This window comes from Carlito syrichta, unplaced genomic scaffold (assembly GCF_000164805.1).
Source record: "Carlito syrichta isolate Samal-C Ts95f unplaced genomic scaffold, Tarsius_syrichta-2.0.1 Scaffold304557, whole genome shotgun sequence".
NCBI lineage: Eukaryota > Metazoa > Chordata > Mammalia > Primates > Tarsiidae > Carlito > Carlito syrichta.
The window spans coordinates 134,850-155,256 of record NW_007248653.1 but is presented as its reverse complement, the minus strand read 5'-3'; the positions used below and the strand labels follow the sequence as shown (position 1 = coordinate 155,256).

The window sequence follows — 20,407 nt, the reverse complement described above, 5'->3', positions numbered from 1 at the left end:
TCTCCCCAAGTTGCCCAGGCTTGTCTCGAACCCGTGGGCTCAGGCAATCCTCTCACCTTGGTCTTCTAAAATGCTGGGATTGTAGGTGTGAGCCACCGTGCCTGGCACCAGAAAACAATTCTAAATCCCAAGTGTTCTTTTTGGAATTCCATAGAGGGATAAACTTTCCCTTTACAAAAGTCCTTTGCAGCTTGAAATGTAAAGTTTTCAGGCTGTTTTCTAGTGTGGCAAAAAGAGTAGGAACCTCACTGTCACCTAGGCTGGAGTGTAGTGGCAGGTGATCCTCCCACCTCAGCCTGCCAAGTAGCTGGAACTACAGGTATGTGGCACTACACCTAGCCAATTTTTCTTAAAATTGTAAACACGAGGTCTCTCCAAGTTGCCCAGACTGGTTTCAAACCCTGGGCTCAGGCAATCCTCTTGCCTCAGCCTCCCAAAGTGCTGGGATTACAGGCATGAGCCACCACACCTGGCTCGGAAAGGACTTTTTAATCTCAATTTCAAAGAACAGTGGAGGTCATAATTATTTTGATCAGAGCTCCAAATTAGATAGCAGATACTTGTTTTCCTGACACCTTGTTCTTGGACTTCATAGTTTTCTCCTCTCTCCTTTGCATTAACTTGATTCTATTTTTAGTTGTTTTCCATACTAAATAACATTTTCTGTTTCCTGCTTCTAACTTGAAAAGTAGATGAATAAAACGTTTTCTGTCACTTCAGATCTCCCCACTAGCATCTTAAAGTTGTCTCAGTTGCTTTGGTTTCTTTCACTCTGTGTGACTCCTGTATTAATTCTCACCCGTGAGTCTGTGTCCCTCAGTAGATAATAAGGGTCCCAACCCCCACCCTGGTCTCTGCAGGAGTCCTCACTCCCTGAGCTGTGCCATGCCCCTTACTGCCAGTGGCAGCCCTTGCCCAGAAAGTGTCCTGCAATGCAGGACAAAGTGAAACTTTGGTTCTCTGAACTTTCTTGTGACTCATTTAAAAAAAAAAAATCAAACAGAAGCAAGTTAGTTCCCAGAAGAAAAGGCAGCTTCTTTAAAAATGGGATTTATTCCCAAGACAACTTGGGTTTTGGGAAATGCCAAGTGTAATGTCAGCTGCTCCTGCCAAGTCCCTCTGATGACATCTAGTGAGACATCTTTGGGTGTGGAAATGCCTGTAGTTCCTTTTTGCATCTTCCTTGAACAAATGAATTCCTTACTAAGTGGGCAGGGCAGGAAGAGTAGAGAAGAATAGAAGAGACTTACTGGCCCAGCCCTGTGTTAATCCTCGTAAACGGGGTTTAGGTCAATGGTTTTTGGCATTGCTTTAGAATTTACCCAACCTGGCAGCTCTGCTTTGCTTCATAAACAGTATCCATAAAAGCAATGTCTTAACTATTGCAATGTCTCTTGAGGGAATGGCAACTTTATTCCACTTCTGGAATTCCAATTTAGTCATTCTAAAAACGTTCCCCCCTTTTTTTTCTGCCTGGACTGTCCCAGGGCATAGTGTGACGATATTCCTGTCTCTCCAAGCCAGCCTCCCCCCGCTGGAATCAGGGGCACCAGGCATCTGGCCTGGCACTGGGGGCTGTGAACCACACAGCACCTTCCTCTTCTTTCCTCAGTTTTCATGCCACCTACCTTTGAGGGCAGAACACTTACCATCAGCCTGGAGAGGAGAATTTGAATCAGAATTTGAATCAGAAAACTCGAGGAACTAGAAGCCTCAGGCTTCCCAGTCCCTGTGCTTAGGCTTCTGGGAGTCTTCTCAACCTACAGGTTCAGATCAGTCTAGGCTAGGGGGAGACGAGATTCTGCATTTTTTTTTTTGGCAAACTTGCCGGGTACGCCAGTGCTGCAGGCCCATGGACCATGCTGAGAACCAGAGCTCGGTGGTTCCAGACTTGTGTTATTGACACAAGAAACAGTCTAGGGCTCACCCTAGGGTTTCTCATTTCTAACTTTTTTTAGAGTAAACAGATTTATTGAGTATGCTACATGGGAGACAGCGGGCTGGACAGCGGTAAGGGAGCTGTCCACACCTCATTTCTAACTTTTAAGCACAACACTGCTAAGAGATATCTATAGCAACAGACACTGGGGACTCTTAAAGGGAGGGAAGAGGGCAAGGGTTGAAAAATTGCCTGGTGGGTACCACTATCTGGGTGACGGGCTCAGTAGAAACACAAAGCTCACTAATGTGCACCAGGCCTAGGTCTCATATCTGCACATGGACCCCTTGAATCTAAAATTCCTTTTTTTGGATTGGAAAATCTAATTTATTTAGAAAGTAAATCAGAGAGAGAATGAAAGAGAAAGAGAGAGAGAGAGAGAGAGAGAGAGGAGAGAGAGGGAGAGAGAGAGAGGAGATTCACCTCCCCAAGATAGGGGAGGGAGCCAAAGCTTGGGAAAACATGGTAGCCATCGAATCTAATTTTTAAAAAATTAAAAGATAAAATAGGATTCGAGACCCACCTGGGCAACTTGGCAAGACCTCATCTCTACAATAAATCAAAAAATCAGCCGGGCGTGGTAGCGCGCGCCTGTAGTTCCGGCTACTCGGAAGGCTGAGGCGGAAGGATCGCTGGAGCCCAGCAGGTCAAGGCTGCAGTGGCCGGGAGCGGCCACTGCACTCCAGTCTGGGTGACCGAGTGAGACTCCAACTCAAAAAAAAAAAATTAAAAAATGATAAAATAACACCACTAAGAAACAGCTACTGTTATCTGTGCCGTATGTCTGTCATCCTGTGACAAGAAAGGCCATCTCATAACTCAGAAGTGGGGGCACCATAGCCTTCTAGATGAAATACATTCACTTCTGCCACCTGGGAGCAGCTTGCAGAGAAGAGTGTAGGAACTGTAGGTCCCTTTAGGTATCCTAGGACTCTTGAATGTAGCAGACGAGGAAACTGAGACCAAGAGGTCACATGGTTGGCCATCGTCTTCTGTAAGTTGTTGGCAGAACTGAGCCCATAGCTCTGCTGGGCTTCTTCTTGTCCTGCTTTCCCTCACCTCGGGGCTGGACAGGCGCCACTCCCCTGGCCGTGAGCCCCCATGATGCTCTCTGCTTACTTCTTGCCCACACTGGTTCGAGGTGGGGATGGAGCCAAGGAGGGTGATGACAGCACCCATGGGCTGGCAGATGTTCTATTTTTATCTATGTGACTGCTTTATATTTAGCAGCTGTGGAAGGTAAAGGTCATTTTTGTGCTTATCTCATAGCACAGACACAGAGGATGTGCCACAAAGGAGCTGGTCGCCTTCCCTCCACACGTGTACCCAGGATGGGGACGGACCGATAGACCTTCAGTGTTGGGACCAGCGTGGGCCCAGTGATTAGTTGAAGTGAACCCCGAGCTGGGAGTCAGAGAATCCTCATTCTGGATTCAGCTGATACTTAATGTCCTCTTGGGTCATTTGTGTCCCTTATCCAAAGTCTCTTGGTCACACTGATTTTTTTTTTAGGATTTCTCTTGTACTCTTGACCAGCCAGATTGAGGGTTGATTCAGAGATTACACCTGTTATATGTAAAAGCTCTTAAAACAGTGTCAGGCGTTTAGCAAGCTCTCAGGAGACGATCGCTGCTATAGTTGTGCTTGTAAATTACGTTTCCCTCCAAAGGTACCAGGACTGGAATCATATAAGGTCTTGCTCACTGGAGGCCAGGGAAGTTGGCAGGATTCCCGTCAGTGATGAGATCATCTTGAGTCAAGATGTAAACAGCTAGGAAAACTGTGACAGTTCCCCCAAATCCTTGTGCAGATCTGGGGAGAGGAGGGGCTGGGAGGCGCCCCACCCACATCTGGGGATGGGGCTGACACCCCGTAGTCAGCACTGCACATTGTGGCATCTAAGCCCAGGGGACAGTGAGGACACAGAGTTGGGATCCTAACTAGTTTTGCCAGGGCTTCTTGGTCATCCTCTGTGCTGAATAAATCTCACATGTATCTTCTTCTTTTTTTTTTTTTACCACAGAACAGCAAAAGCGACTCAATAGCCTTTCAGGTAGGTGAGAGATATTTATTTACATGCGAACCCCCTGTTTTTCTGTTACCATCTCCAGTCGATGCTGGGGTGGCTGTGGGCGTGCCCCTACACTCCAGCCTGGGCGATGGAGTGAGACTCTGACTCAAAAAAAAGAAGGCCAAGGAGTCATTCATAACAGGCCTCTTGGGAGAGGTTTCCTTTCTGCTGCTTCTGTGTCCCTTCCAGGATATGACAGGGCAGGGCTGGAAAATGTGGGCAGCTTCTCTTCTTTTTGGGTGACGAGCCTCTACATCAGTAGATGACCCTGGGGTGCTGGGTCCAGGTGAGAGCCTCCAGTCAAGCAGTGCCCAGAAAACAGCTTCTTGAGCTTGAGTGGCATCAGAAATTCCTGGAGAGGCTGGGTACAGTGGCTCATGCTTATGATCCCAGCACTTTGGGAGGTCGAGATGGGAGTTTGAGACCGGCCTGGGCAACGTAGCGAGACCTCGTCTCTACAAAAAAATCACAAAATTAGCTAGGTGTGGTGGCACGTGCTTATAGTCCCAGCTACTCGGGAGGCTGAGGTGGGAGGATCACCTGAGCCTAGGAGATCGAGGCTGTGGTTAGCCATGATCATGCCGCCACCCTCCAGCCTGGGCAACAGAGTGAGACCCCAATTCTAAGAAGAAAAGAATTTCCTGGAGAGTTTGTTGAAACTCAGATTCCTGGGCCACACCCCAGAGATGGGTTTAAAGGACCTGAGTGAGAATGTGCACGTCTGACCAGCTCCCCAGGGACTCTGATACCACCTTCTGTGCTAGACATGTGGTGTGAGTTCCGGGTGAATCTTAAGAGCCAAGAGTGGTGGGGAGTGACTGCAGATAGAATCGATCAGACACTCAGGCTGCCTCCCTGATGCCTCCCGTCCTGCAGGATCAGGACAGTGTCAGGGTGTGGAGGCGCCAGGGAGGGAATGTTTAGCTGCCTGTGGCTTCCTGTGCCATTCTGCTTTGAACTCTGGGCCTGCTGCTTATGAATAGTGCCGCGTCAGGTGGATTTTCTGGTGTCTCTGAACTTCGGTTTTCTCACCTGTCAAATGGGGAGAGCGTGGCGCCACCCAGGGCGTGGGAAGATCAGATGAGATTCTGCGTGCGAACAGCTCAGCACTGAGCCTGGTGGCTCCAGCTGCATCAGAGAAGCGCATTCCTGTTCCTGGGAGGTTCACAATCTCAGGCGTGGGCTCCAGGGCTGCTCCAGGGGACCATGCTGCTCTGGGCAGCTAGTGGTGCGTTGCAATGGTGTGTAACCTTCCTCTGGCCGTGGACTCCTTGGGAGAATCTGAAGGGCGTATATTCGTTCTCCAGAAAAAGCCACAAGTGTGTAAACATGTGACTGCAGGAAAAGGGAGGCGTGTGTGAGCACGAGTGGGGATGGCCAGTGGGATGCTCAGCGGAAGAGGAAGGAGGGTATCAGATGAAAACTCTGAAGCCAGAAGACTAGGGTGCAAAACGGTTGAGCCAGGGAAGCCTAAAATCCTACCATGAAGCTCGCGAGGTGAGAATGAAGGTATCCAGCAATTAGTAAGTGCTCAGTGAAAATCTGCTCGTTGGCTGACTGGTTCTCCTCTTTGAGGAAGGACAAAGTGCAGAGTGCTGGCCGGGAGACTACACTTGGGTGGAAAAGAGAGACCCACGCAAAGTGACTTCCATGGATTTGTGCATACTCGTAAACTCCGGGGTTAAGAGCCCCAGGTGGGGTGGATAACAACAGCCACCGTTTTCTGAGCCGCTGCAACGTGATTTCTGGGTGGCTTCATTCCACCGCTGTCCCCGTGGTGAGCCTCGGTGGGCAGGACATGGGGTTCTCACATACTCTCAGCTTTATCAGGACTTGGCCACTGGTCCAGGACAGGCCATGGTTAGCTCAAGATGCCCTTGACTGCCCCTCCTGGAGCTGCCACCTTCCAGCCCACTTCATTCCCTGGCCCCAGCCCAGGTTGCTGGAAACATGGACGTGGCCACTCGGGGGGGAAACAAAAAGGTGACTTTTGTGGGCCTCCTCCTGCCCGTGGGAGTTTGAGAAGAGGGTGGAATAGAGGAAAAAGGCCTCCAGCCACACGTTAGGAGACCCAAGGTTGGCCCTGGCTCTTCTTCTCAGAGCTGTTTGTCCTTGAGTAAGTGACTTCACCTCCGAGAGCCAGTTTCCTCCCACGTAGAAAACGAGGGTGATAATCCTCGTATCTGCCTGGGGAAGGTTAGTTATTGTGGCAGGAAGGAGGGGGATGCTTTGTGCACTGGAAAGGGCCACGTAAATGCGAGAGGATGGCTCAGACCCATTTCTCAGCTCTGAACTAAGCCTGAAGCTATCACCCTTCTGGAGTTTGGGGGCAGATCCACCAACTGGGGCCTGAAGTAGGTGCTCACTTTGGGCGTGGCACCTTAAGTTAGTGCTCACTGAATAGTAGCTTTTGTTTAAAAAGTAGTGCTGCCTTGTTCAGGGGCTTCTGGGTGGATACTCTCCAGTCGTGTCTTGGAGCAGGCATGGCTTCACCATCACCCGATGGGATGGGATTGGGGCCACCCGCCTTCCCTCTAGCAAATGTTTGTGGAGCCCCAGGAACAAAGCCCACACTATGTTTGGCCTCCTGTGGCTCCTGGTCCTCCCGGGGAGACCGATAGGATAACAAGACTAGGGCTGGGAGAGGGATTGGGGCAGGGTATGGAGGGGCGCTCTCCCTCCCCCAGGTTTAGTGTGAGCAGGGCCGCGGTCCCCAGGCACCAGGCTCTGGGTGTGAAGGAGAGGGAGGCTGTCCCACCTCCCACAACAGAGGCCCCGTCTGAGGGTGTCAGCATCGCCATTTTCTTAGTGGCCCAGAACCTTCCTTGTTAAGGCATAGATAAAACTAGAAGGAAGTGCCCCAGAATGGCGCTGTGTCTCACTGGAGGGGTTCGCGTTTGCCTCCTGAAAAATAAGAACAAGCCCTCACTGTTACACGGGTGTTCAAGGGTGACCCTCTCACCTTGTGGTGCAATTCAGTGGCACTTTGAGTTTCACTCTAGAAAGTGACACTTTATTACAACATGTACTCACTCATAAGTGGACCCTGAACATTTATCATAGTACTATACGAAAGGGATTGGCAGTAGTGGAACATTGCCAGGGCGGGGTGGGGCACATACCATCAATAAATGTACCCAATCTCAAACCAGGTGAAGTGGGGACCAAGGGGAGGCCCAAACTTTACCTGTATGATGACCACTGATGTACCTATCCCTGAATTGTACCCCACGTCTTTAAAATAAAAATATATTTTAAAAAAATGAAAGTGACACTTTATTTTCAAGAGCTACAGTTCAGCTCTCTGTGTATCAAAATCAGCTCAATTGTGAGTCACAGGACTGCAAACTTCTCAAGTAAAATAATTCAGGGCTAATTTTTGTAGATTAAAAGGACTCCGACAGCTTTGGGACACATCCATGGACTGTAAGCCCAAGTTTTGCAGAGAAGCGATTTTTTAAAAAAATTTTAATTAATTAAATAATTTGAATCAGGGTCTCACTCTGTTGCCCAGGCTGGTTTGCAGTGGCACAATCACGGCTCATCGCAGCTTCAACCTCCTGAGCTCGGGTGATCTTTCTGCTTCAGCCTCCCGAGTGGCTGGGAATGCAGGTGTGCGCCACCACCCCTGGCTTATTTTTATTTTTTGTAGAGATGGATTCTCATTGTGTTGTCTAGGTCAGTCTCAAATTCCTGGGCTCAAGCAACCCTCCTGCCTCAGCCTCCCAAAGTGTTGGAACTGCAGGTGTGAGCCACCGTGCCCGGCCAGAAGTGATTGTTGTTAGAGCCACTTGCTCTAATGGTTTTCTTAAAAAGATTAATCTGGGTCCAGAAACCCTGAGCATGGCGTGTCTGTGATTTCATCATCCTCCTATAGGAGCGTAGGCACCTCCAGGCATCTTGTGCCACTGAGCCTGGGGTCAGCCGCCCCTGCTCCTTTTGTCCAGCGGGAGGCTGAGGCAGGAGGGTTGCTTGAGCCCAGGAATTTGAGACAGACCTAGGCAGCACAATGTGAACTCATCGCTACAAAAAATAAAAATAAGCCAGGGGTCGTGGTGCAGAGCCCTATGAAAGGGTGGCTCTGGTGACACAAATCCCCTGCACTTCCAGGCTTCCAGCCACCTCCTTGGCCTCATGTTGGAATTTCCTGGGAGCATGAGAACACGTCCCACAAAGCCAGGCTGACCTTAACATCCTTTAGAGTTTTGGTGATGAGCCACAGAGATCAGGTTTTTTGAAGCACTCACTAGGTAGACACCATTAGAATTTGGTTTGAAATGCAGGCAGTCACCCAGTGAGTAGACTGGACATCATATACTTGTGTGTGCTGGTGTCATGGCGTCCCCACCGCCGCAGCCTTCCCTCCACACACAGACATCTCTGACTTGGTCACAACTTTGCGTGTGCACTCTTTTTCACCCAAAAATAGTCCACTAGCCAGTACTCTGCACCTTACCCTTTCTCAACTGAGAACCTGACCCCAATCCGTCAAGGAGCAGAGTTTTACTGTGCACTTACTAATTGCCAGGGCACGTCCCGACGCCTTCATTCTCACCTCATGGGCTTCACCGATAGGACTGCAGGCTCCCCTGGCTAAACCTGTTTGCCCCCTAGCCTCTTGGCCTTGGGTTTTCCATCTGGCACGCTCCCTCCCCCATGCTGGGCTCCCCACTCGCCACCCCCTCGTGTGTTCAGACAGGCATCCCTTTCCCCTCAAGCTGGCACCCTCCCCTATCCTCCTGCACTTGCTTCCTCAGAGTGTTCCTGTGACTTTTCTCTTGCCTAGTCTAATGCCACCTCCTCTGCTTCAGCTTCTGGGGTTTCTGACACATAGAACCACCCACTTCTTGGAATCCCATCCTCCCTGGCTCTGTGGCACCTTGCTGTACTTGCTTGGTTCACCTCCTGTCCCTCAGACAACTCCCCTCTGTTCGAGATTCTTCTGCCCTGCAGGCTGTGGCTGCGACGTCCCTCGTGGGTGACTCCAGCTCTGGGTGCTGTCTGGCTTCTCTCTGTCTCAGAGCTCTGCATCTCCTGATGCCTGCAAAGCTGCACTCCTCTTGGGGTATCTCGCTCAGGCCCCTCCCTCTTGCTTCTAGAGGGTCTCCAGGACCTTCTTCCTTGAGTGTGAGGCCCAGGGTCCCTGCGTGACTAGTTCAGGATGACGGTCCTCTTCTCAAGGGTCCTGTGGTCTAAATGGAAGCAGCCATTTCTCCTTCCTTTCTCCAGCCCGCTTCCCCTTCCTAACTTCTCAGGCCCTCAGACTCGAAATCTCAGTACCATCTTTGGGGGAGGCAGGACGAGTCGTGCTTCAGAGAGGACTGCTGGACCAGGTAGACGCTAGGCCGGGTTCCAGCTTGGTCATGTGCTGGCTGTGTGACCCCAGGAAGGGTGCTTTAACTTCTCTGTGCTTTGGTCCTGTAACTAGTAGAGAGCATGTGGGTAGGTGGGAGGTGGTGGCGATAGTTTCTTTCTCAGAGTTGGGAAGGTGGAATGAGATCATATAAATGAGGAATATAGCCCAATGCCTGCCACATACTCAGCTCTGGGTCGTTCAGAGGCCTGCAAGTGGTTGCTCATGCAGTTCCCTCTGCCGGGAGCACCCTTCACTTCCTGCTCACCTAGTTGGCATCTTCTCTGAGAGGTAGGCCCTCGTCGTCCTGTGCTCTAATTGCTGGCTCCCCTACTCTTCCTGCTCACTAGACTTTGCGCTCCCTGAAGGTCCGGATTCCAAAACGCTCACTGTCATGTCCACAGGGCAGAGCACAAAGTGTGGGCCCTGGCAAGCGCTTTGTAAATGCCTCTCCAGTAAATAAACAACATGATTCAGCCAGGCAGTTTACTAATCTGTAGATCACACCTGGTATGCACGTTTAGCTCTTTGTAACTTCCAGTCTTGAACCAAATTAAATAATCTGCGATGTGCACTTAGCAATGTTCAGCGTCCTGAACACACTGGTGGACATTATGCTGGTAAGTCTTCTTGCCACATTGCTGAGAGTTTGCCAGTGGAGGTGTCATCCCTGGTTTTGGATGAGAAAACTGAAGCACAGAAAAGTTAAGTGACTTCCTCAAGAGGAAACAAGAACTTTCAAGTGATGTTTAGTCACCTCCTGTGATTCCACCTACTCCCTTAATTTCTAGGACAGTCAGAACTACTTGGATGTCCAGAGCACGATGGGCATAGCTATGAATCACTGATTGCACTGTCAGCATTTTTTGTTTTTTTTGAGTTGCGGTCTCACTCTGTCACTCAGGCTGAAGTGCAGTGGCATGATCACAACTTCCTGGAGCCTCAGCCTCTTGGGTTGAGGTGATCCTCCCGCGTCAGCCTCCTGAGTAGCTGGGACTACAGGCACACGCCATCATGCCCAGCTAATTTTTAAATTTTTTTTGGAGAGACTGGGTCTTGCTATGTTGCCCAGGCTGATCTCAAACTCCTGGGCTCAAGCAATCCTCCCGCCTCGGCCTCCCAGAGATCTGGGATGACAGACATGAGCCACTGAGCCTAGCCAAGCAAACTTTTTCTTAAAGAGCCAGATGGCAAATATTTTAGGCTTTGCAGGCCATACGGTTTCTGTCACAGCTACTCATTTCAGCCACAGGCGCTCACAAGCATCGATAAATAATATATAAACACATCAGCATGGCTGTGTTCCAGGAGAACTTTCCTTACCGAAACAGGTGGCCGGCCCATGGACCAGAGTTTCCTCTAAGAAGAACTAATTCCAGTTGAGAATTAGCAGACATACTTTCTCCCTAGCTGGACTGATTAGGGGTTTCTTGCTTTGTAGCTACCAAAAGAGCTTCAAGCTAACAGTTGCTTTTCATTTCCAGATTCTGTCTCAGAAAGAAGGGTGGGAGAGCAGGACTCAGCACCACCCCAGGAAAAGCCCACCTCGCCCAGCAGGGCTCCTGAGAAGAGGCTGAAGAGTGACAGCCGGCGGGTAGTCAAGAGCGCTCAAGACCTGAGCAATGTTTCCATGGATGAAGTGGGCATCCCACTCCGGGTACGAACGTTGGCCTAGAGGCCTTCATCCTAGACAGTCCTCGACAACTGTACACTCAAGTGCACGGGAACCCCATCCAGCTTCAGGGGCCTTCATGCCCTCGACTCTGCAGGCCCCTCGAGGGCTAGGGCCCCAGGATCTGTGCTTCAGGCTCAGTGCTCGACAGCTTTTCCCAAAGCGAGTGTTGGGGGCATTAAGTCTCATGGAAAAAGGGGTTTCATGGTCCAGTGAACATGAGGGAAAGCTGGGTGGAACCCAGTCAGAGAGATTTCTCTGATAGATGACTTCTGAGAGGCTTTGGGTACGGGAGTGCCCAAGGGACGGTGTTATGGGCAGTCTTCCTTCATTTTTGTTCTGTTGACTCGAAATGCCTGGTTCCAGGGTAAGGAACCCTGGGGAGCGTGTGAGGCCCAAGGTCCCTGTGTATTGGTTCAGGATGAAGGCCCCCCTGATGGGAGATACCCTGTCATCCAGAGTGTGTAGGAAACTGCGAGGGAACCTCAGAGTGGGCTCAGCCAGCCAAGCCCCCAGGACCGCGCAGTCTCGAGACAGCCCCAACCCAGCTCTGCCCCACCCTTAGGCGTGCTGGTGCTGTAGGCCCTGAGGAGTTCCAGGGAAGCCCGACATGGACCTGGATTCAGGTGAACTCCAGTCCTCCCATGTGTCCACCAGACCCCTGGCTGTAGCCTGATCTCCTGTGATTTCCATTTAGCAAATGTGTCCTTTCGGAGGAGGTGATGGACAGCAGTGGGCTAAGCCTCAAGGGAACTCTTCTCTGGTCCTCAGTACGAATAAAGAAAGCTACCATCTGCTGAGTACATTATCTCATTTAAGCATCAGTCAGCCAGGCACGGTGGTTCATGCCTGTAATCCCAGCACTTTAGGAGGTGGAGGCGAGAGGATGGCCTGAGCCTGTGGGTTCGAGACCAGCCTGGGCAACATGGGGAGACCTCACCTCTACAATAAATCAAAAAATTAGCCGGGCGTGGTGGCACCCGCTTGTGGTTCCAGCTACTTGGAAAGCTGAGGTGGAAGGATCGCCTGAGCCCGGCAGGTCGAGGCTGCAGTGGCCACGAACGTGCCACTTCATTTCAATCCGGGCAACAGAGTGAGACTCCGACTTAGAAATCAATCAATCAATCAATAAATAAGTCTCACTCCCCTGGGTAAGAGATGGATACCGATATCACTTTCATCTTCCAACGAGAAAGCAGGAGCTCAGAGAGATTACGTTAACTTGTCCCAGATGGCACAACTTGCGGGTGACAGAGCAGTCTGTCCAGCTCCCCAGCCTGCACCCTGCACCCTCACCATCATGTCGGGTAGCCCTTCCACTCACCTTTTCACCAGCTCTGTGACCTTGGGCAACTTTCTTTGTCGTTTTGTATCTCATTTCCTCTTCTCCGGAGTAGGAGTGAAAATAATCTGATCTAACCACTTATCTGTCACCTTCCTTGTTTTATTTTTACCTTAAAAAAAAAAAAAACAACCCTCCCAACTTTGTGGTTAGGATGGAAACTCTGGCATTGGATGCTGGAGTGGGTTACATTTTAATGTCAGCATTCTAAATCTGCAAGGTGACTTCGAAACATCTCTGCAGAATAACCTAGAACGGGGCAGGGCACAGCATGGTAGGCAAGTATTCTTTGTTGATGTTTTTAGGAACCTTTACTGTAGTTGGGCCTAGTCTTTACGAGGAGGCACCCAAAAGAAGCAGAATTCTCTTTTGGAGGGCGGGCCCCTTGTAGTGCAGGTCTCTTCCGCTAGGTAAGTGTTCTAGAAACCCAGCAGCATCCATGTACCAGCTAGTGTTGCTGTGAGGGCTACATTCGACTTCAGTGAATTTTTTTGGAGATTTTTTTCAACGCATTTGCCCATTTCGGCTTCAGTGAATTTTGGGGGGAGATTCTTTCAACACATTTGCCCATTTCATGATGGGTGATTTTTGAGTGCACCTGCCCTCATCACGCTGAGTGGTCACAGTTTTTTGACCAGAAATGGCGTGACCCCTGTGCCTTACCCTCCGTATTCACCTGATCTTAGCCCGAGCGACTTTTCTATATTCCCAGTGGAAAAAAAAGTCCTCAAAGGGAAATATTTTGTTGATGTGGAAGAGGTGAAACAAAAAACGACAGAAACACTAAAAGGCATCAAAATTGACAAATTCAAAAGCAGTGGGAAAAGTGTCATGATAGGTATATTACATCACACGGAGAGTACTTTGAAGGTGACTGAAGTTGAATACACAATTTTTCATAAATAAATTTCAGGGTTTTTTTTTTTTTTTTGAGTTGGAGTCTTATTCCATTGTCCATGCCAGAGTGCAGTGGCACTCTCATAGCCACCCCAGCATCGATCCGCTGGGCTCAGGCAATCCTTCTGCCTCAGCCTTCCAAGTAGCTGGAACTACAGGCATGTGCTACCACGCCTGGCTAATTTTTGATTTATTGTAGAGATGAGATCTCACCATTTCCCGGGCTGATCTCGAACCCACTCAGGCAATTCACTCGCCTTGGCCTTGCAAGTGCTGGGATGACAGACTGAGCCACCAAGCCTGACTGAGTGCACTATTTTTTATGAATAAATTCCAAGGCTTTTTTGGGGGGGGACTCAAAAAAAATAAAGGAGATTCTCCAAAATGAAATTTTTAAAAATTAAGAATGGAAACATTTCAAGTGAATTCTTTTTCACTGTTTTTAAAATCTGTATCCTTTTGGCCAAATATTACTGAGGTTGAGATCTGAATCTCTTGGTTTGTCTATTCTTTCTCAAAAGATTAACCTAGCTGGGCATGGTGGAGCACGCCTGTAATCCTAGCTAATCGAGAGGCCAAGGTGGAAGGATTACCTGAGCCCAGCAGATCGAGACTGTGGTGAGCCATGATCATGCCACTGCATTCCAGCCTTGGTGACAGAGGGAGACCCCAACTCAAAAAAAAAAAAAAGTTTTACCTTTTCAAAAGATGTAAATATGGCTGAGTTTTGAATTCAGCATGGACAATGTTGTCAGTTTCCTGCGTGGCTTTGATTTTGTAATCATAGAAGGTTTGAAGCATGCCAATGTTTTCATTTGATTTTCCTCTTTGCCTTTGTTTTTTTCCAGAACACCGAGAGATCAAAAGACTGGTACAAGACTATGTTTAAACAGATCCACAAACTGAACAGAGGTATTGATTTTCGTGCATAGAAGCTATGCTATGCTGTGCTGTGTTTTGTGCCAATATAGCTACTGTTGGGTGGGCCTGAATGCACTTGGCTTGGATGCCAGGAGGCTGGGGCCTGCGGGTGGACTTGGTGAGGTCCTGGTCTGCCTCTGTCCTGCCATGCACCTTCAGAGCATGGGTGGGAGATACTTGTGCACCTGCCTCAGCTTTGGAATTCGAGGCCTGCTTGCAAGGCCTTTCCCCAGATGTGGAATGCAGCAGGCCAGGCCTGGCACTGGGCCTGTGTCCCATCGTTTCTCTGCCTGAGATGTAACAGCTCTACTTCCCACCTGCTTCCGGCTTTAGGGACATCTCCCTGTGTCAGCCCATGACTGCCTCGTGGGCCGAGTGTGTTGGCTCAAGCCTGTAATCCCAGCACTTTGGGAGGCCGAGGTGAGAGGATTACCTGAGCCCAGGGTTCAAGACCAGCCTGGGCAACTTGGCAAGACCTCGTCTCTACAGTAAATCAAAAAATTAGTTGGGCGTGGCGACATGTGCCTGTAGTTCCAGCTACTTGGAAGGCTGAGGCGGAAGGGTCACCTGAGCCCGGCAGGTCGAGGCTGTAGTGGTCGTGAGCTTGCCACTGCACGCCAGCCTGGGTGACAGTGAGACTCGAAAAAAGAAAACTGTCCTCACCTGGGCTTAATCCCCTCTGAGTGCTCATGTGACCTGGGACCAGTCACACACCTCTCTGTGTGTTTTGCATCCCTTCCTCTGAGGGGCATCACAGAGTCTAAATGAGAACACACTTGGGAAGTAGATTGCAAGGTGTACCTCTAAGGATGTGTTTGTATGAAAAACGACCTTCTCCCGCCAGAAGGCGGCACTTGGCAGGTAGCCCCGAGAGCCAGTCAAGAGCTGACACACCAGAGCCCGCTCAGGCTGAAAGAGATTTGCTTCCAAATCAGAGGCCAGCGGGGCCGCCAGCAGGTGACCCAGCATGGGAGAACCCCAGGCCAGCGCTCGGGCAGGTCATGACCCCCCGGCTCCCTTTGCTGCCTGTGCCACCAGTCAGCTGACAGGCAGAAATATGGCTGCACCGTGAGAGGGGGCCCACGCCTCCTGCGGGCAGAGCATCCTGCCACTCCCTGTGCCCAAATCCAGTCTGGCCGCCTGTCGTGGACAACACATGAAGGCAAGGAAAAGCGATTTGATCAGTGTTCCCACCCAAGCCCAGTCTCTCTGATGGGCTGTGAGGCCGACTCACCTCAATGATAGCTAACTCCTGCTGGGTTCAAGATAAACCTGGGTGTACCCCTCCAACCGTTGCTGAATACTGAGGTGCTCAGGGTCTCGCATTTCCGAGTCAAGAGTAATGCTTTAGGCCAGACGCCGTGGCTCACGCCTGTAATCCCAGCACTTTGGGAGGCAGAGGTGAGAGGATTACCCGAGCCCTCAGGTTCAAGACTAGCCTGGGCAACTTGGTGAGACCTCATCTCTGCAATAAGTCAAAAAATTAGCCAGGCGTGGTGGCGCATGCCTGTAGTTCCAGCTACTTGGAAGGCTGAAGCAGAAGGATTGCCTGAACCCAGCAGGTCGAGGCTGCGGTGGCCGTGAGCGTGCCACTGCCCTCCAGCCTGGGCAATAGAGTGAGACTTAAACTCAAAAAAAAAAAAAAAAGAGTAATGCTTTGTGGTTAGGTGGATGCACTCAATCACATGGCCATGATGCCCAACTGTTGAAGATCTGTGATTGATGGGCTCAGCACCCTGGGTCACTTCTTAAAGCCACTATCCATTTCCCCTGTGGCCCTTTTGCCTCCAGCCCCAGTTTTGGAGGCCTAAATGCAGAAACACAGGTGCACGCACACGTGCCAAATACATGATTCTGCCCCACAGGCAGTTTTGGTCTTCTCATGTTATAATTATTAACTCAACCTAAATTACAGGTTCTGAACTGCCTGCCCCAGTGGTAGACAGGGGTATTTGAAAAATTAACAATCCACCTCTTTGCCTTGATTCTAATGTCCACAGCACAAGCTTTGGTTTTAAAAAATCATTTTAGGGCCGGGCGCGGTGGCTCACGTCTATAATCCCAGCACTTTGGGAGGCCGAGGTGAGAGGATTGCCTGAGCCCACGGGTTCAAGACCAACCTGGGCAACTTGGCGAGACCTCATCTCCACAATAAATCAAGAAAAATTAGCTGAGCGTGGTGGCGCGTGCCTATAGTTCTAGCTACTTGGAAGGCTGAGACAGAAGGATCGCCTGAGCCTGGCAGGTTGAGGCTGCAGTGGCCGTGAGCGTGCCACTGCCCTCCAGCCTGGGCGACAGAGTGAGACTCTGACTCAAAAATAAAAGGATTTTAGGATACTGTTTTTATGACATACTATTTATTATTATACTTCATATTTCTTACCTGTAAAACCATGAAAACTTGAAGCTTTGTGCTAAGCGTTTCTTGCCTATTGGAGTCTGTTTATGCATAATTCTTTGTCCAAAAAAGAGTAATGATATTGTCTCTTTGGATGTGTCTCGGTAATTCAGGCAAAAGGACTGGATTTTTAAAAGCAGTTTGAATTTCTTTCTGATCACCATTGAAGCTTAGTATATTCCAGAATTCAAGGAGCCTGATTGTATGTGGATTCCTACTGGTTTATTCTCTCCATTTGTGTCTTCCTCTATTGTCTCTCCCTCACCTGCTCCTCTGCCTAGACACTCCTGAAGAAAACCCTTATTTCCCTACGTACAAATTCCCTGAACTTCCTGAAATCCAGCAAACTTCTGAAGGTACCATCAACTTAGACAGCCTATCTGTTGTCCTCGCATTAAATTAACTTAATAGCGCCATCATAGGCCTAAGGTTTGGCTTGTAGATTTCGTTTTCTTAGTCGTTTTTGGCTGGTGAAAATTTTATTTCACTCATTTGCATGATGTGCTGTATTAAAATAACTAAGTCCTCCCTAATTCATTAATGTGTTTTTAAGTGTGATGCCGTGTGCTTTAATAACACTAAGATAGGTAATCTGTCATTTGAAAGAGTCCACTGGGGACTTGTCAGTTCCTTCACTCTGTGGTGGATCGTTTCAAAATCCACTGCTTTTCTCTGCTACAGAGGACAATCCTTACACTCCTACCTACCAGTTTCCTGCGTCCACTCCCAGCCCTAGATCGGAAGGTAATTGAAGGAAAATCGTGTGCCTCTCTCTGTCCTGGTGCTGTTACTTTCTTTTTCACCTTGGGATTTTTCCCAGTGGCTGAGGGCTGTCTCCCAATCATTTGCTTCCCTCTAACCTTGTGTTTTGTGGTGGTGTCTCGCTCCTCGCTGACTGTATAACTGGAGTCTGTCCAGATGGTATTTTAATCCTGTTCCCCTAGGGTTTACATAATTAATGGGGTAGCTAGCATAGCTTAGTTGTAATGCTGTGAACACGTGGGGCTCTGGGAAAAGCTGGCTGTACCCAACTACCCAGGGCTTTGTATCTGGGGGTGGAGGGGTCATCTGATGCTGGTGGTTGGGCAGTGACTCAGGGAAGCTGAGTCATAATGGTGGACAAGCAGGAGATGGGCCTGCCAGCTGTCAACAACAGAAAATTGCCAGGTTCCTATTTCTGCAACTAACTTGTCATTGGGCCCTGCTTGTCATAGGTCCTCAGGTTGTCTTGATTTGGTAGGGAATTCCTGAAGATGTATCCAGGTATAAGAGTCAGTTATGGTGGGAGGTGGCTTCTCTAGAATATAAGGGTTTTGGCCAAACTGGAAAACATTTCAGGAAAGAGCTGGATAAGAATTTGCATCTGCTGGGAAGTATCTAAGAGATACTGGTTTCTGGGGCAAAAAGTCTAGGTGCCAGAGAAGCTTCTAAAAGGTTAGTGAAACCAAACACAGTGGCATAAACCTATAATTCCAGCTACTCAGATGGCTGAGGCCAAAGGATCACTTGAGCCCAAGAGTTCTGGGCTGCAGTGTCCTATGCTGATCAGATGTTCACATTTAATTAACATCAATACAGTGACCTCCTGGAAGCAGGCAACCACCAGGTTACCTCTAAGGAGGGGTGAACCAACTCAGAAACAGAGCAGGTTAAAACTCCCATGCTGATCAGTAATGGGGTTATACCTGTGAATAGACACTGCACTCCAGCCTGGGCAACATAGCAAGACCCCCATCTCTTTAAAAATAAATCAATAATAAAAATAAAAGGTGAATCAAAGACAACATCTTGAGGATTGTCCTAATAGCAGGAATTGTCGGATCTTTGGCTGAGTGAACCAGAATTGTCTGATCTTTGGATGAATGACCCAAATAGGATATAGAGGGAGGAAATTTGTTAAATAGCCTCCCAGGCAGAGATGCTGAGTGCTCTGAATGTCATTCATTTCAGTAGTGTTGAACACCCTACAGTGTGCCACACACTGTCCTTGGCACTGCAGGCAATGCCAGGAGTAAAACACGTAACCCGTCCTCAGACGTTCCCATCGGGCATGGAGTTGAAAAGGCTGCTGTGGTATACTGTGTCCAGTATGGGTCAGTCGCGAGAGCCCATGTCCAGGAGGCCACAGGAAACCTTGCTGGGACATCACAGGTCCTCAGTAACACCTGGAGAATGTTGACAAGTTTGAAAGCTTTGAATCACGGAGCCAGAGTTCTCTCCATGTGTTTCTGTCAGCCCAGCAAACCATCCCTCCCAGACCTTCTCTTCACTGGTAAAGTCATTCATTCAATCACCAAACTGTCGCTGATCACTTAGTATATATGAGATGACATCCTGGGGTGTGTTAGATTTGAATTAGTTTGTATTAGTTAAAATACTACAGTCTATACACCCTAGTCAGTGGTTTGCCAACACTTCATGCTTGGGGCCTATCATGAATGAAAAATCTCCCAAACAGACCCAGATTTACAGAACAAAAAGCAGACAATTAAATTCTGATCAGTGACCTCCTCGCTGCCAACCAGAGTCTGTTTGGTGTAGGTAGACTAGCCTCTCTGTCTTAGGGTGCTGATTTCTGCCCACAAGCACTGCTGAAGAAACAACTGACTGAATTGGGTACGTGAGATGTTTTCGGGGGGTGATTTTGGTTAATTACAATTTTCGATTTGTGTTTTATTTGGACTTGCAAATCCCAATAGAACCTACTCAGGAGATAGAGTTCCTTCACGAGGTGACAGACACAGAGCATGCTGAAGGCACAGTGTCCCATGGCCATGGGCAGAGGAAGGCCCGTGGGAAGCAGGCCTGTGTAGGGGAGTGAGACTCCCATTGGACTGGAAGATTACGTTAGCCCTCCTGCAGACACTACACGCTGCATCCATGGTCCGCTTTGCGGCTGGTCTGAAGATAGGTTTCATGACCTCACGCCCACAGCCCTGTGTCATCAGCCACCACGCCTAACAACCCGGCTGACAATAGCGTCTGCTGTTTGGTACACATCAAGTCCAGCACAGAAGAGAAAGCGGGTTTATTTTGCCTAGAGGCATAAACAGTAAGGGATGACATGACAACTTGGCATGTACAATTTAGAAGTGGACCTAACTGTTTTTTCTTTTCTTTTTCTTTCTTTCTTTTTTTTTTTTTTTTTTTTGAGTTGGAGTTTCGCTCTGTTGCCCAGGCTGGAGTGCAGTGGCCCACCCATGGCCACCCCAGCGTCAATTTGCTGGGCTCTGGTGATCCTTCTGCCTCAGCCTTCCAAGTAACCAGAACTACAAGTGTGTGCTACCACACCCGGCTAATTTTTTTTTTTTAAATTTATTGTAGAGACGAGTTCTCACCAAGTTGCCCAGGCTGGTCTCGAACCCACAGACTCGGGCAATCCACTCACCTCGGCCTTCCAAAGTGCTGGGATGACAAGTTGAGCCACCAGGCCTGGCCCCCTGTTTTTTATTTTCAAAGACCAAAAATAAGGAAACAGTCTTAAAGAATAAAAAGGAGAGCCAGGTACGGTGGCTTACATCTGTAATCCCAGGGCATTGGGAGACCAAGGTGGAAGGTTACTTGAGGCCAGGAGTTGGAGACCAGCCTGGGCAATATAGCGAGACCCCCATCTCCACAAAAATAATTTAAAAATTACTGGGTGTGGTGACTCACATCTGTAGTCCCAGCTACTTGGGAGGCTGAGGCAGGAGGATTGCTTGAGCCCAGGAGTTTGAGGCTATAGTGAGCTATGATCACACCATTGTACTCCAGCTGGGCGACAGAACCAGACCCTGTCTCAAAAAAAAAAAAAAAAAAGAAAGAAAGAAAGAAA

General features: G+C 49.2%; 1 protein-coding gene across 4 annotated transcripts in view; it reads left to right on the top strand.

Annotated features, from left to right (window-relative positions):
• The window catches only part of SORBS1 (sorbin and SH3 domain containing 1), a 274,935-nt gene that overhangs the window by 158,736 nt on the left and 95,792 nt on the right, over positions 1-20,407 (top strand). For 2 of the 4 annotated variants that reach the window (XM_021713460.1, XM_021713459.1), the window contains exons 9-11: positions 3,963-3,992; positions 10,848-11,020; positions 14,123-14,186. In XM_021713460.1, coding sequence (XP_021569135.1) covers positions 3,963-3,992; positions 10,848-11,020; positions 14,123-14,186 — 267 coding nt within the window. Of the gene's footprint in view, positions 1-3,962; positions 3,993-10,847; positions 11,021-14,122; positions 14,187-16,874; positions 16,950-17,274; positions 17,338-20,407 lie in introns of all 4 variants that reach the window. The other 2 variants (XM_021713458.1, XM_021713457.1) reach the window with 2 other exon arrangements.